The sequence below is a fragment of the Armigeres subalbatus genome, chromosome 2 (genome assembly GCF_024139115.2).
Source record: "Armigeres subalbatus isolate Guangzhou_Male chromosome 2, GZ_Asu_2, whole genome shotgun sequence".
In the NCBI taxonomy this organism is placed as follows: Eukaryota; Metazoa; Arthropoda; class Insecta; order Diptera; family Culicidae; genus Armigeres; species Armigeres subalbatus.
The window spans coordinates 424700065-424714201 of NC_085140.1; the positions used below are offsets into that span (position 1 = coordinate 424700065).

Genomic DNA, 14137 nt, shown 5'->3' on the forward strand with positions numbered 1-14137 from the left:
AAAAAGGTCTAGAGCCTCCTTTCAAGAGGCTTGGAAGCCTCCTTTCAAGAGGCTTGGAAGCCTCCTTTCAAGAGGCTTGGAAGCCTCCTTTCAAGAGGCTTGGAAGCCTCCTTTCAAGAGGCTTGGAAGCCTCCTTTCAAGAGGCTTGGAAGCCTCCTTTTAAGAGGCTTGGAAGCCTCCTTTCAAGAGGCTTGGAAGCCTCCTTTTAAGAGGCTTGGAAGCCACCTTTCAAGAGGCTCGGAAGCCTCTTTTCAAGCGACTCGGAAGTTTTCTTTTTAATAGCTACTAAGTTTCCCTTCAAGAGGTTCGGAAGCCTCTCTTCAAAAGGCTAGGAAGCCTTCTTTTTAAAAAGCTCCAGAGCCTCATTTCAAAAAGCTTGGAAATCTTCTTTTAAAAGACTTGGAAGCCTCCTTTCAAGAGGCTTGGAAGCCTCCTTTCAAGAGGCTTGGAAGCCTCCTTTCAAGAGGCTTGGAAGCCTCCTTTCAAGAGGCTTGGAAGCCTCCTTTCAAAAGGCTTGGAAGCCTCCTTTCAAGAGGCTTGGAAGCCTCCTTTCAAGAGGCTTGGAAGCCTCCATGCAAGAGACTTGGAAGCCTCCATTCAAGAGACTTGGAAGCCTCCTTTAAGAGGTTTTAAAGTCTGCTTACAAGAGGCTCGGAAGCCTCCTTTCAAGAGACTCGGAAGCCTCCTTTCAAGAGACTCGGAAGCCTCCTTTCAATAGGCTCGGCAGCCTACTTTCGTTAGGCTCGGCAGCCTCCTTTCAAGAGGCTCGGAAGCTTCCTTTCTAGAGGCTCGGAAGCCTCCTTTCAAGAGGCTCGGAAGCCTCCTATCAAGAGACTCGGAAGCAGCCTCCTTTCAATAGGCTCGCCAGCCTACTTTCAAGAGGCTCGGAAGCCTCCTTTTAAGAGGCTCGGGAGCCTCCTTTCAAGAGGCTCGGGAGCCTCCTTTCAAGAGGCTCGGAAGCCTCCTTTCAAGAGGCTCGGAAGCCTCCTTTCCAGAGGCTCGGAAGCCTCCTTTCAAGAGGCTCGGAAGCCTCCTTTCAAGCGGCTCGGAAGCCTCCTTTCAAGAGGCTCGGAAGCCTCTTTGCAAGAGACTCAGAAGCCTCCTTTCAAGAGGCTCGGAAGCCTCCTTTCAAGAGGCTTGGAAGCCTCCTTTCAAAAGGCTTGGAAGCCTCCTTTCAAAAGGCTCGGAAGCCTCCTTCCAAAGGCTCAGAAGCCTCCTTTCAAGAGGCTCGGAAGCCTCCTTTCAAGAGGCTCGGAAGCCTCCTTTCAAGAGGCTCGGAAGCCTCCTTTCAAGAGGCTCGGAAGCCTCCTTTCAAGAGGCTTGGAAGCCTCCTTTCCAAAGGCTTGGAAGCCTCCTTTCCAGAGGCTCGGAAGCCTCCTTTCCAGAGGCTCGGAAGCCTCCTTTCAAGAGGCTTGGAAGCCTCCTTTCAAGAGGCTTGGAAGCCTCCTTTCAAGAGGCTTGGAAGCCTCCTTTCAAGCGGCTAGGAAGCCTCCTTTCAAGAGGCTCGGAAGCCTCCTTTCAAGAGGCTCGGTAGCCTCCTTTCAAGAGGCTCGGAAGCCTCCTTTCAAGAGGCTCGGAAGCCTCCTTTCAAGAGGCTCGGAAGCCTCCTTTCAAGAGGCTCGGAAGCCTCCTTTCAAGAGGCTCGGAAGCCTCCTTTCAAGAGGCTCGGAAGCCTCCTTTTAAGCGGCTCGGAAGCCTCCTTTCAAGAGACTCGGAAGCCTCCTTTCAAGAGGCTTGGAAGCCTCCATTCAAAAGGCTCGGAAGCCTCCTTTCAAGAAGCTCGGAAGCCTCCTTTCAAGAGGGTCGGAAGCCTCCTTTCAAGAGGCTCGGAAGCCTCCTTTCAAGTAGCTCGGAAGCCTCCTTTCAAGAGGCTCGGAAGCCTCCATTCAAGAGGCTCTTCTAATTGCACTCGTTCAATCTCAATTCGGCACGGGTAACACCACCAATTCTCCAAACCTTACTCACCTGGGTCATCGCCTTAGTCGCCGTATCCACCAGACTGCTCCAGTCCATCTCCTTCATGTCAGGCAGCGGAATCTTCGCTCCACTACTATTCGCGCTATTTCCTGCAGTTCCACCACCGGTAGCCCCGGATCCACCGTTTGCCATCAGGCCACCTCCGTTCTTCAAAATTCCACCAGCAGCGGCAGCCGCCGCCAGTGCCATCAATTGCTGCTTCTTTCCCGGTGACATCTTCAGGTGGTCCTCGTTGATGTGTAGCTTGTTGTTGTTGTTCAACTCGCTGGCCGGGCTGGAGCAGTTGCTGGTCGTGGACGAAATCACCGTTGCAGGTCGAGCCGTGGTGAATATCACATCCGATTCTTGCTCGGAGGCTGCTCCGTTGCTGGAACTGTTGCCATTACTAGTCACATTGCCATTGCTCTTGGCTACCTTTAAATTGTTCGAAGAACCGAGGTTGATGCCTTCCCTAGAGCGGGATTTCTGCTGTTGGATGGGTTTCAGCCCAGCAGATGCCGTAAGAGCGGCAATGTTGCCCAAACTGTGGCTGGTCGTATTGCCTTTGTGTATTTTTTCCATTCCACCGGGGTTGAAGTTGTCATCACTGGATGCCGCGGCAATGTAGTCCGGATTTATGAGCTTCATGAGATCCTCTTGGAGAGAGCTGCCCGTATAGTTAACGCTGTTCCGTTGAGGGGCGGAACTTTTGGTTCTCGGCTTGGCGTCCCCTATGCCGTTGCTGTTGTTCGGTCGAGGACTGTTGTTGCGGGAGCTGGATGTGCTGCTGGAACTCAGAGGACCGTTGGACAAGGTTTTCTTGTTGGCGCCATTAATGCCATATATGTTGGTCGTAGTCGCGGACCGTTTCAGCTGCGGAGAATTGTGTCTTGATAGATCTTCTTCTTCGGCAGCACTTAGATGATGATGATTGGCAAGGTTTTTCATGGAACTGCTGTACAGGGGTTCGGAAGATCCGTTTTCATGAGCTGCGCCTATGTTCTCGCTGATGATTAGACGCTTGAGAAGGGCAATGTTGGCGTTGTTGTTTGGATTGCTGTTCAGCTGGCGAGAGTCGTTATGTAGAGAAAGAGGACGAGGAGTGGCTCCAGCAAGAGGAAGTGAATTGCTGGAAGCGGTGAGCTTTGGATGATGGTAATTTGGTTCAGGAGGGGGAGGCATTACCGCGGGAGGAGCTTCATGTTGAGGTTCCAACACGTCGTACCATCGTTCGTCATTTGATGAGTGCCCACTGGATGAGCTCGTCAAAGTGCCCATATCCGTTGGGCCATAACGCTCGCGATGATCACTCGGCGGTACGCCGTTTGGGTGTAGTGCAGTAAATGATCGACTACTGCTTCCAGTTCCGTAGCCAGAGCTATTGCTCGATCGCGGAGGAGAAAAATTTCGTTCATATCGTCGACGATGGCTGGCGGACTGCAGTTGGGCACTGGGAAGATGCTTTTTGCCATTCTTATCCGCCCGTTCTGGCACGGTCTCGTAGTCATTCTCATAGTTGATTGCATTAAATCGGCAATTTTGTAAAAAACAGCCACGACGAGGACTGAAGTCTGCGAACGATTCTATCACAGTTACTGTCACCTGCGCTGAAGTTTTCAATAAATCGACCATCTGATCATGCGATAACGTAGACACGGCCACCTTGCAAATCTCCACCAATCGGTATCCTTGCCTTAACCCAGCTGTCCAAGCTTGTCCAGATATCTCCACTTGCGTTACAACGCCGTCTGGTTGAACATGGAATCCCAATTGTCCCATTGGATTTCGCCTCAAGCTCAGTTCCAGAGCCCCGCATCCATTAGTAACGGCCCGTAACCGCTCAATTACTTCAAGCTGCTCATCGCGATCGCCGGAATCCCGCATATTCAGTGTTACACATTCCCCTTGATGGTAATATACTCTAAGAGAGTTCTGACTCGTTGACCATCCTAAAATTGCTTTGCATGGCGTCACGAAAATAATCTGCCTCGAGCACTCCTCAATTAACACAAACGTCTCCGCCGAGATCCCCAGGAAACAGTCCACCTGTGTGGACATTCCGCTGTCGTGCAACACGACCTGCCAGCAAAAAGCTCCTCGTTGAGTCAAGTCCCCAGAAAACCTCGGTTTGCTCCTTTCCCGCTTCTTACTGGGGAAGATTGAGAACTTCTGACCGGTGTCGACCAACGTAGCACTGCAGTAGTTGCTGGTCAGATCCTTTAAGTACTCCTGTCGGGTTCTGGTCGCCATCGTAGCAAACTTTTCCGAACGATGCGCAGCGTTTTCCGCATTAATCACCTTCGATAGAAGAAAATCGGCAAAGTTCTTTCCTTTGGCGTAGAGAGCACCCGGTCTTACCGGAGGACCGAACACTGGCACTTCCTTCGAACGTGACACAGCTACCCGGTACTGAGTGTGGTCCGTACAGGGGTTCACTGCCCTCACGATGATGAATACATGCTGAAACTGGCTACGGATGTTCTTTGGAGTAAACGGAAGGGCTCCGGGTTCTTGGAAAACGACAGTAACAATATCGTTCCCAATATGCCGCTTACGTAGCAGCTGCTGCCGGTTGTTCGGTGTGAAGGGAAGCATCGTTGACACGTGGAACATGATTTCACAGTCCTGATAGCTGGCATACAAGGAGTGTGTTCCCGTGGAGTCGGTTTTGTTGTCCAACCCGGCTTTGTAGTGTTCGAAACCCTTGAGGCGAACTCGTTTACCGATCGTGTCCAAAAACTCGTTGAACGCTGGACCGGCTTCTTCATTGTTGTACATGTCCTCCTCCGAAGACTGTCCCGCGCGGCAGTACAGGATACCGACCTTGTACTTGAAGGTCAGGCCTTGTTCATCAAGTTTGAGCAACTGTTGCTCGCACTGCGGCGTATTAACACCTAACCTTAGACAACTGATTTGTACTTCTGGCGCAACGTATTCCAGAATTTCTTTGGTACTGATGTGTTTTCCCGTTCCGCGGGGGTTCGGGATGGAGTCCTCGATAACAGATCCACGCAGGGTTAGCAGTTCGGCAGTGCGAACTATTAACCGATACAGATGTTGAGGAGTTTGGTTGGAAGTGGCGGCGACGTCTGCTCCATGGATTGCAAGCGTAGGCGTCGCACTTGGAGGAAGTTTATCTTTCTTGATGGATATTGCCACCGGTCCTAGCTGTTCATCCATTCCGAACCAGTTTTGGTGTTCCTGGGTGAAGAAATGCTGTCGATAGTAGAGAGCACCGTTGTCGATTTGTTCGATCGGTCGAGGGCCCTTCTGATAAGGGCAGCTGTTAGCTTTCCAGAGGGTCTCGTTCGTAGCACATTCAAGTACGGAAACTCCATAGGCCAGTGCCGGTCGATGGATAGCTCGTCTTTGCTGACCTGCGGGGAGGGGGTTCTGCATCCTGGTTAGACTTACTTCTCGTTCTTCTTCTCCTCCGATTTCATTTCGGAAAAATGGACAGCTTTCAAGAAGTTCGTTGCCTTGACCATCGCCGTAATCTTCGTCTATGCTGTCGCCATCCGGTGTGGACGATCGCGTTCCGTACGTTGCTGCTGCGGATGCCCCTGTTGTAGTATTGCGTCTTCTAGCAAGCAAAAGCCCTCGCAGCTTTGCGGCGTAGCCCAAATTAGCGGTGAGCGATTGGCAGTCGAAGTGAGCAAAGGCTCTTCTTCGTTGTCGTTCTTCAATGTCAGCCGACGAGACGGTAGTAGTCGAAGTTGTACTGACGTTGGACAGCACCGAAACGTTAGCATTCAGTGAAGCGTCATCAAGGGAAGCGCTTTGCGTTTGTCCACGATTTGGTTTTGCTCCATGTCCGCCTGATGAAGACCACAACCGGTTGAACTTCATGCGTAGCTTTGGGCTGGAGTTACCACGGTCAAGGCTATCTTCTCCGGAAGATATCATTCCACCGTTTCGAGTGTCATGATGGCCGTGGTTTACTGTGTGATGATGCGTGTGTTCCATGCCAAATACCGCTGGGCGATATTCCTGTAGCATTGCCAGGAAACTTTCGCCTGTGGTTTGACTGTGATGTCGATCGGAAGATATCACGTCGATTGATCCGTGACTTCCGTACTCTCGTCGAAGGTTCGATCCACCGGGATGAAGTCCGTCGTGGTGGCTGCTGTGGTCATGTATCAACTCCAAGCTGGAGTTGCTTCGGTACAGGTTTTCCGAATTCGGCGGCGCCAGCTTTCCGCCGGATGTCATCCCGAGATGACGCTGGATGTAGGGGTAACGTTCGTGAACGGAGTTCCTCGGCCCTGCTAGACCCGCTCCGACGCGAGCCCGCAGGACGTTGCTATTGTAGTACTCGACCGCATGTTGGGCGCGCTCTCGTGCCGTCCCACCGGATCGTCCACCCATCTGCTGGGGTGGCGGTGGAGGATGAAGATGCGTCGGATGGGCACCGATCGAACCCCCGACGGTAGGATGATGGTGGCCCGGCGGAAGCAGACTGCCGGGTCCGTTTGGGGGGCCGTTCGCCATCATTGCAGCCGGTGTATTCATCAGTTGCCCCGGCGGTGGACCCCCGAGTTCAGCTTGCAGTCCGATCATCCCATTGCTGGAGTCCTGTAAAAGAAAAGAAAATGAGCTGTAATTAGTGGAAAGAAATAAACAAAGATTGGAAAGCTATGTAGTTATCTTTTTAAATAGATCTTAAATTATTGTACGAGTGGGCTGAAAAGACCAAGAAAGTCTAACGAAGCACATCTTTAGACATAATGTAATGAAAGAAGGATACCGCTAAGGAAATCGAGAGGAAGGAATGCTAGCCAGCCTATTTTGGGGCGAACAAACCGATACCCCGATATTTGAAAACTGAAATATATTCAATAGGCTGGTTCTGAAAAAAATAGAAACCCATAGAAAAAAAAATAAAATTAAAATGTATTAGATCGTGAACAATTTTTGATGTAATGATAAAGTTTGTGACCAAGTTTTACCCAAAGCTTAATGATGAGTCAAATTAAATTTCTATTCATCTCAGAATCCTATACATACTTGTAAAATAGGGTCAGGGTGTCCTATGTTGGAAATTATATACCTTTGTGTGAAGAAATGATTCCCATTTACCGTCGGGAACTGGCACAGTTGATAGAAGTGCACCAAATTCGAAAAACGCATACATATTATACAAAACACGAGCAAGATTGAACTCCGTTTATTTGTTTGGACATGTTTCTAAAACCGGGCAAGTCTAATGCAGCACAGTGCAAAGGTCCACGATCCTACACACAGGTGTTGAAGGGCGAATCGGACAACACAGAAGGAAACTGACAAAAACCTGTGGGAAAGTCTAGCTTTATTTCCCTTTTGTTGCTTCCTAATCTTCTTCGAAGGTCGTAAAAATTCTATCGGCTCGGATAAATGGCTTGAGCTTTGATGATAATGCTGGCTCGTTGGATATAGGTCGGCGAAGGAGGGAAAATAGGCACCGAACGTGCGTGGGTGTTACGTGTTTATATGTTAGGGTATAATCCAGCCATAAATTAGAGCGCCGACATTCGACGATAGCCCGGTGATCCACCCACCAAACACGATTTCGATACAAAGAGCCCAGAACTAGGCACTCACTGAGCTGAAAGTAGTCTTTGATCACACTATTAATTAACATGTTATTCTTAATGTTGTCAGTATGCTGCGTGGTATCTGTCTTCGAATTCGACTCTTGTAAAACTGAATAGGATGTTAATCCATGTATCAAATTTTGGATCGTGCAAGGAAATTTACTTGAGAATTAAGAAGTTTGAATAGTATTTGTCAGTAATTGTTAGAATGAAACTTTACATCAACTTTAGAATCGATAAAATTTATTCAGTCAAAGGATTGAGGATTATTGTAAGTCAATCAATGAACATTTCCATGCGGAAAAGAAATTACACATGATCAATTGACTGCAATTGACACCAATTTGATCCCGGGAATGAATAGGGTACGAGTCATTCTTGTTGACACTTCAAATAGAATGCAAATTGTCACAGGCATTTGCAAATTTTTCATGCACTATTCAAGGACACACTGCAATCAGAACACTCATTTAAAATGAAAGTGACTTTGCTCCATCTTGGAAGTTTGAGTATAGCTTCAACTACATATCAGACTTCCTAAGTGGATGTTTAATGTAATTCCTATCACGTGCTCCGGTCAAACAGTAGTTCCAGCTCGTACGTACCAACCTGTCTTTCTGTATGCTGCTTTGCATAGAGCTCACTTTCTGAAACGGTTAGCTATATTATTAACTACTGTCTCGTGTATGTGGAATTGAAACACACCCTGTCGATTGTGCTAAATACCCATAATCGAGACGAGGTATGAAGTGGTAGGATTAAAATTTAAACGTGTCTTAGAAAAGTAGAAATTATGCATGAAAAACTTGATGATTTTAGACGATACAAATTGAGTAGTGGAATCGAAATATAAAGCGAACTCGTTCGTTTACATTGTGCTAGAAAACTTGCTTATAAATACTGTAATGACAAAAATATTTGGTCATTCTTTTTAAAAACTGTATGGCCTGCCAATTCATATTTCAAACATTTGAGGGCTTTTTTTCCAGTTTGAAAGATCGTTCTGTGGAAAATGTACACTTTTTACGACGCTTTTGTCTATTTTACAGAGCGGTAGTACATCTACCTATAAAGAATGGACACTGGACATGCGAGCGACGACAATTATTCCACTTGTGCACACGCGGGAGAAGTTTTACTGGCAATGAAGGATGACGGATGACTTTTTCTTCGCTGTCACCCGTTATAAAGACTAAGGTGGAGAGAATGTCGCCCCACGCCTCTGTAAATAACTACACGAGGCAGCGAAACAATCGGCTCATTATGTTCAGCAGTGAATGGGATTATTCAAATTCTTACCGGGCCTTTTTTTTCAGTGAACAATTGGCAAATGTCCAAAGCAATGCAGCGTCAAAAGCGCCGAGTCGTCGAACATGTGTTTGCTGGACAGACGACTTATTCGCGTTGCTTTTCCTTTTCTAACATGCTTGGGAAAAGTCATGAACAGAGAAACTCTTGATTGAAAGTGACATTTGCATATATAATTTTAGTTCTTATACTTCTTGTTTGTAATGTTGTCGGAAAAACACCGAGTTATTGCTAATACAGTCATCTGCCAACTGAATTGTCATCAAAATTGTGGAAAAACATGAAGTTTTTTTTATATTTTTATTAGAGAGATTTGCAGTCCTAGGCTGGCTCATCTCTAAACATGAAGTTTATCACACTGGTTTCGTAGGCAAAATGTTTGCTCCAAAATAGCAGAGCATGTTTCGAATTTTCAAATTCAGTCTTGATGAAGAGATATTCGCTAAAATCTAGTAATCCACCATCTTGGATTAAAGAATGGCGTATGTCTTTGATTTTCCACTAATTGATTCATTCAAATCAGCTTAATATACACTCATATTCAGGGTTTGTAGAAATCTCTCTAAATTATAATGAAGGATGATGAAAGTAGGTAAGGTAACTCGTGAACTAGTAACATCGTGATTTGAGCTACGGATTCGGGAACACCAGTCAAGTTCCTTAGTATGTTCCAGAAAATGTGACTGTTTTTTTTTTTCGAAAAGGGGGATTGTTAAGGGGATCATGAATTATATTCCGTACCAAACCCTCGCCGACTAAAGTCAAATCCGCACAATTTCCGCGCGGCATGAAATCCAATCTGCGCTAAATCCGGGCGACCCATAACCAAATTCTGACCAAATATGTGCGAAATATCATTTTTTGAAAGTTTTTACGTTAATCAATTTTGGCATCGGAATCAAGTTCTTCACACAAGTTGGTATCTTCAATTGAAATGAAAAGAACCATAAAAATTGCAGTTAGTATTACAACTCTTCTAGAAGATCCTGCTCATCACCTTGTTTTGTTTTGCAAATTTGATTAAATTGATGTTAAATCAAATTCAATTATTTATTCTAAAGATAAATCGTCTAGCTCAAACCTTTGTAGGGGTATTTGGCGGGGCCACCAACATCATCATCATCATGTACTAGCAGTACTGAAGCTAAGTTTAGAGATGGGCGCTCCACTCAGGAGCTGTTCGGAAGATTCGATTCCTTACATTGAGCTGATGAATCGTGGTTCATTTTTAAAGAACCCCAGCTCAGCAGCTCACCTAAAATTGTCATAAAGTAAAAACGCGCCTAGAGAAACTCCCTCAAGCGTACGCACTCGAGTACGTGCGCTGTTGTATTTTGTACAACACAAACGAAAATACCACACTCGCGGCACACAACACAAGCGAGCTTGTATGAGCATTCCAGTCCAGTACCGCGCACGTGCTGAGTCCTAAAGCACCATCAAAAGCCAAGCGGCAGCACCATCTAGCCAAACAACAGAAAGCATTTCTGCTGCAGCCAGCCGTCTATTTCTATTCCCATACCCACATACTCGGCGCTACGAACGGACATACAAAAGATACCTAGTAGTGCGGTAGCGAACCAACCGTACCAAGCAAAAGATCCGAAGATCCGAACAACTCTCAGCTCAGCTCCTATCGTCGTCCAGCTCGAAATTGCAGTGACATGGAGGCGAGAGCTGCGCTACCAGCTCAGACCCGTTCGACACGGATCTCGATTCGGATCAGTCGCGACCGATCCAGAACTGAGTGTTCTAGCGAACCGTGTGGTTCAAACGACCCGAACTGGGAGCTGTGTTTTGCACGGAGCGGATCGTTTGCTTATGCGACGGGTTATCCCGCTAAGATACTGCTACATGTGCACTCCGCAGTGCTGCAAAGTGTCACCGTACAAGTCACGCAAAGCGTGACAATAACAAAATCCAGGTCATGTGTCAAGCACTCAATTGTGATGCTCAATGTGGATCTCACATGCTTGGTGTAACGATCACCATGAAAGTGACATATTTTAGCAACTAGCGCTTGGTCACTCACCATGTCTTCACTTCTTCTGCCTGTGATCACCAGCATGAATGATAGGAAAACTTTCCTGATGTTGTGGTTGTCATATCCATGTCATCTTGACTATCGTGATGATCACTTGACCTATGCGGTGTTTGGTTCGAAATCAACGCTCGACAGCAATGGAATAATCCACTTAGCGGAATTAATGGATTTTGCTGTGATAAAATGCATGAAGCCAAAATAGAATTTTGGGAACATTTAAGTGTTCTTATTGTTTATATTGACTTTTTGTGCAATATTTTAAGAGGTGCTATTAAAAGAAAAGTACATACATAGTTTTTCCAAATTTGATCCAGACTATCTTTTGAAAAAGGCCAAATTTTTTTATTGATTTTTTCAAATGGATACAATTAAAAAACGACGCATCCTACAAAAAATGTTGTATGGGTGACTATCGCAAAATCAGTCAAAGTTTCTAATAAAGATATCGGAAACAATTCAAATTGAGCCCTACACTGAAAAAAAATCAGTTTCAACAGTTTCAAAAATTAAAACTCGATTTGCGAAAAAACGCTTTTTTTGATTTGTATGAAATTGTGTCTCAAGATAGGTGATTATGTTCCCTACCAACCGTCCATACATCGCAAGCTTGACACTTTTAAGGGAAAAAAGTTTTTCTAACAAAAAAAAATTTTTCTTGTCGGAATTGGTTTTTTTTCTCAGTGTCAAGGAGTGCCATTGGATTTAACATATACATACATATATTTAAATATATTTAAATATTCCTGTACAGTCAAGCAGAGTACAATATTTAGGTCGTAACTAATCGCAACGGATAAAAATACACTGAAAATAATTTCGACAAGAAAAAGTTTTTGTTAGAAAAACTTTTTTTCCTTCAAAGTGCCCAGCTTGCGATGTATGGACGGTTGGTAGGGAACAAAATCACCTATCTTGAGACACAATTTCATACAAATCAAAAAAGCGTTTTTCGCAAATCGAGTTTTAATTTTTGAAACTGTTGAAACTGATTTTTTTCAGTGTAGGGCTCAATTTGAATTGTTTCCGATATCTTTATTAGAAACTTTGACTAATTTTGCGATAGTCACCCATATAACATTTTTTGTAGGATGCGTCGTTTTTGATTGTATCCATTTGAAAAATCAATAAAAAATTTGGCCTTTTTCAAAAGATAGTCTGGATCAAATTGGTAAAAACTTAGTTAGAGCCATTCACAAATACGGCCCATACAAATTTCAGAACCCTCCCATACAAAAATACGTTACGAGAGGGTGGGTGGGGCTTTCAGCCCCAGGTCCATTTTAGCGTTATGTAATTTGTGAATGAACCCTTAATTTAACTATTGATTTATCCAATTTATCAATTAAAAACGACGTCAGTCCAATCAAACGACAACAAAATCAATCAATAACGGTGCTCACCTGCACTTTTGACAGCTGACCGACCTGATGCTCTTTATGGCTCTCAGCTTGTGGTTGTCAATCTGGGTGTCACGCTTACCGAAGGTACTCACGTTTCAGCTTCTACATGTCACGATGCGCTTGCAGTGATTGTCAGTAAAGAACATCGTTTAAAAGCGTGGTGGTTTTTGTTTTCATATCTGATCATCTGGTGATGGTCACGACATTTTGCAAGACTGGCACTCCGTTTGTTTGTAGCACGGTGCTCTGTATTTTTTACTCTCTTGTTTTTAGTTCTCTCGCAGGAAATTTAGTTTTGCTTTGTGCGGAAGGCAAAACGGTCGGCCGGTCGCCGTAATTTTGTTCTGCTTTGCGCGGGTGAGTAAATAAATCAGAAAGTGAAGGTTTGTTCCTTCGGTCGTCGGTTTGTTCGGTCGTCCAAAACATTTCTTCTTCGTTTCCATATGCCACCGGGCGTGCATGGATTAACATTTTTCTCGTGGCGAGACAGCGAATTAGTGTTATTTCCCATCCCATAGATCGCATCACTTACCGAAGTGAATCCAGATAAATTATCCTTAGTAACTAAAACGATATCCTATCCCAAGACAATCGTGGAGATGCAGAGGTATACTCGGTCTCTAGTAGCAACGAAAGTCGGACTAACAATCCTTCCCTTCCTATATGACCGTAAAGACGTGGCCGACGCCGTTATTGACTTAAGATATTTGAGCTCCCGAAACGTGTACATTGAGAATGGATAGCTAATCCCAAGCCCCATTTATTGTGTTTTCTGTACAATTTCGCAAGTTCTAGTCAATCACGGAGTAGCAACTACGAATTGTGCGGTCATAATGCTCATGCTCATGCTCTTGTTTTTAGTTCTCTCGCATTTTGGGAACCGATATAGACGAATGCGCGCGCTTCTATGAAAATTTCAACTACGCATGGTAGGAAGCGCGCTCAACAATCCACTGATTCACTGCATTCAGTATGAAGAGAAAACTTTTTTTTAATCTTTCGTTTATTTTGGAGGCTCAATTGTCGTGAAGCGTTACGGAGCCGAAATCAAGTTTAACAATTCATTTCTTAAATCTTATACATAATGTTAGTTTTGGGGAACCGAAAGACTCCGGTGGGGAACCGGTTTGGTCGAGGTTAGGGAATACAATAATATAGTAGGAAAGGAAGGGAATTTAGGGTGCTTAAGTAATTACGATACTGATGTTCACATAGTTGACATTCTTGGCGATGTTTTACATCTGTAACGAGACAAACATTTTTTTGGGAGACAACAATGAAAGGAAGACATACGAAAGGGGTTAACGACAGAATAAGAGAAAACTTATGACACGTGATATGGTTCATATAGGGAGCGAGTGCTAGTAATGGACCCCGTACTTACCCGGCAACTCCTATCCCTACCTCCCCGTGGTGCTGGCCGGGATACGAGCAACCTTAGGGAAGATCGGGTAACCAACCCCGGTGGGAACTATGGTCGTATGCTGACAGGGAAGGGGGATTTGCTCCTCTCCGGAGGTGCAAATCTTACTGAGCGTCTGTTCTCCATGTCAGGATCGGCTCAGAACAGTGTCTGTTCTCCATGTCAGGGGCGGCTGATCATCGTCCGAGTGCCATCAGGGACTTTAAGTGAAACTGTGCACCATGGTCCACCGGGAATAAGGAGGAATGGTCCTCCGGAAATTTAGGGGGTTTGTTGTCAGGCCCTGCAAGCCAGCCTTTAAAAAACATACGCAACGAAAAATCAGCAAGAGAGTACGGACCGAACCCAATGGCAAAGACCACTGCGACGAAAAGGGACTAGCGATTGGAAACTCGGTTCGTGGAACTGCAAATCTCCGGGAGCACAATCATAC

At 45.5% G+C, this 14137-nt stretch overlaps 1 protein-coding gene across 12 annotated transcripts in view; it reads right to left on the reverse strand.

Annotated features, from left to right (window-relative positions):
* LOC134213490 (signal-induced proliferation-associated 1-like protein 1) overlaps positions 1-14137 on the reverse strand; it is a 230459-nt gene that overhangs the window by 5118 nt on the left and 211204 nt on the right. For all 12 annotated transcript variants that reach the window (XM_062692586.1, XM_062692587.1, XM_062692585.1 and 9 more), the window contains one exon: positions 1966-6531. In XM_062692586.1, the coding sequence (XP_062548570.1) occupies positions 1966-6531 (4566 nt within the window). The remainder of the gene's footprint in view (positions 1-1965; positions 6532-14137) is intronic.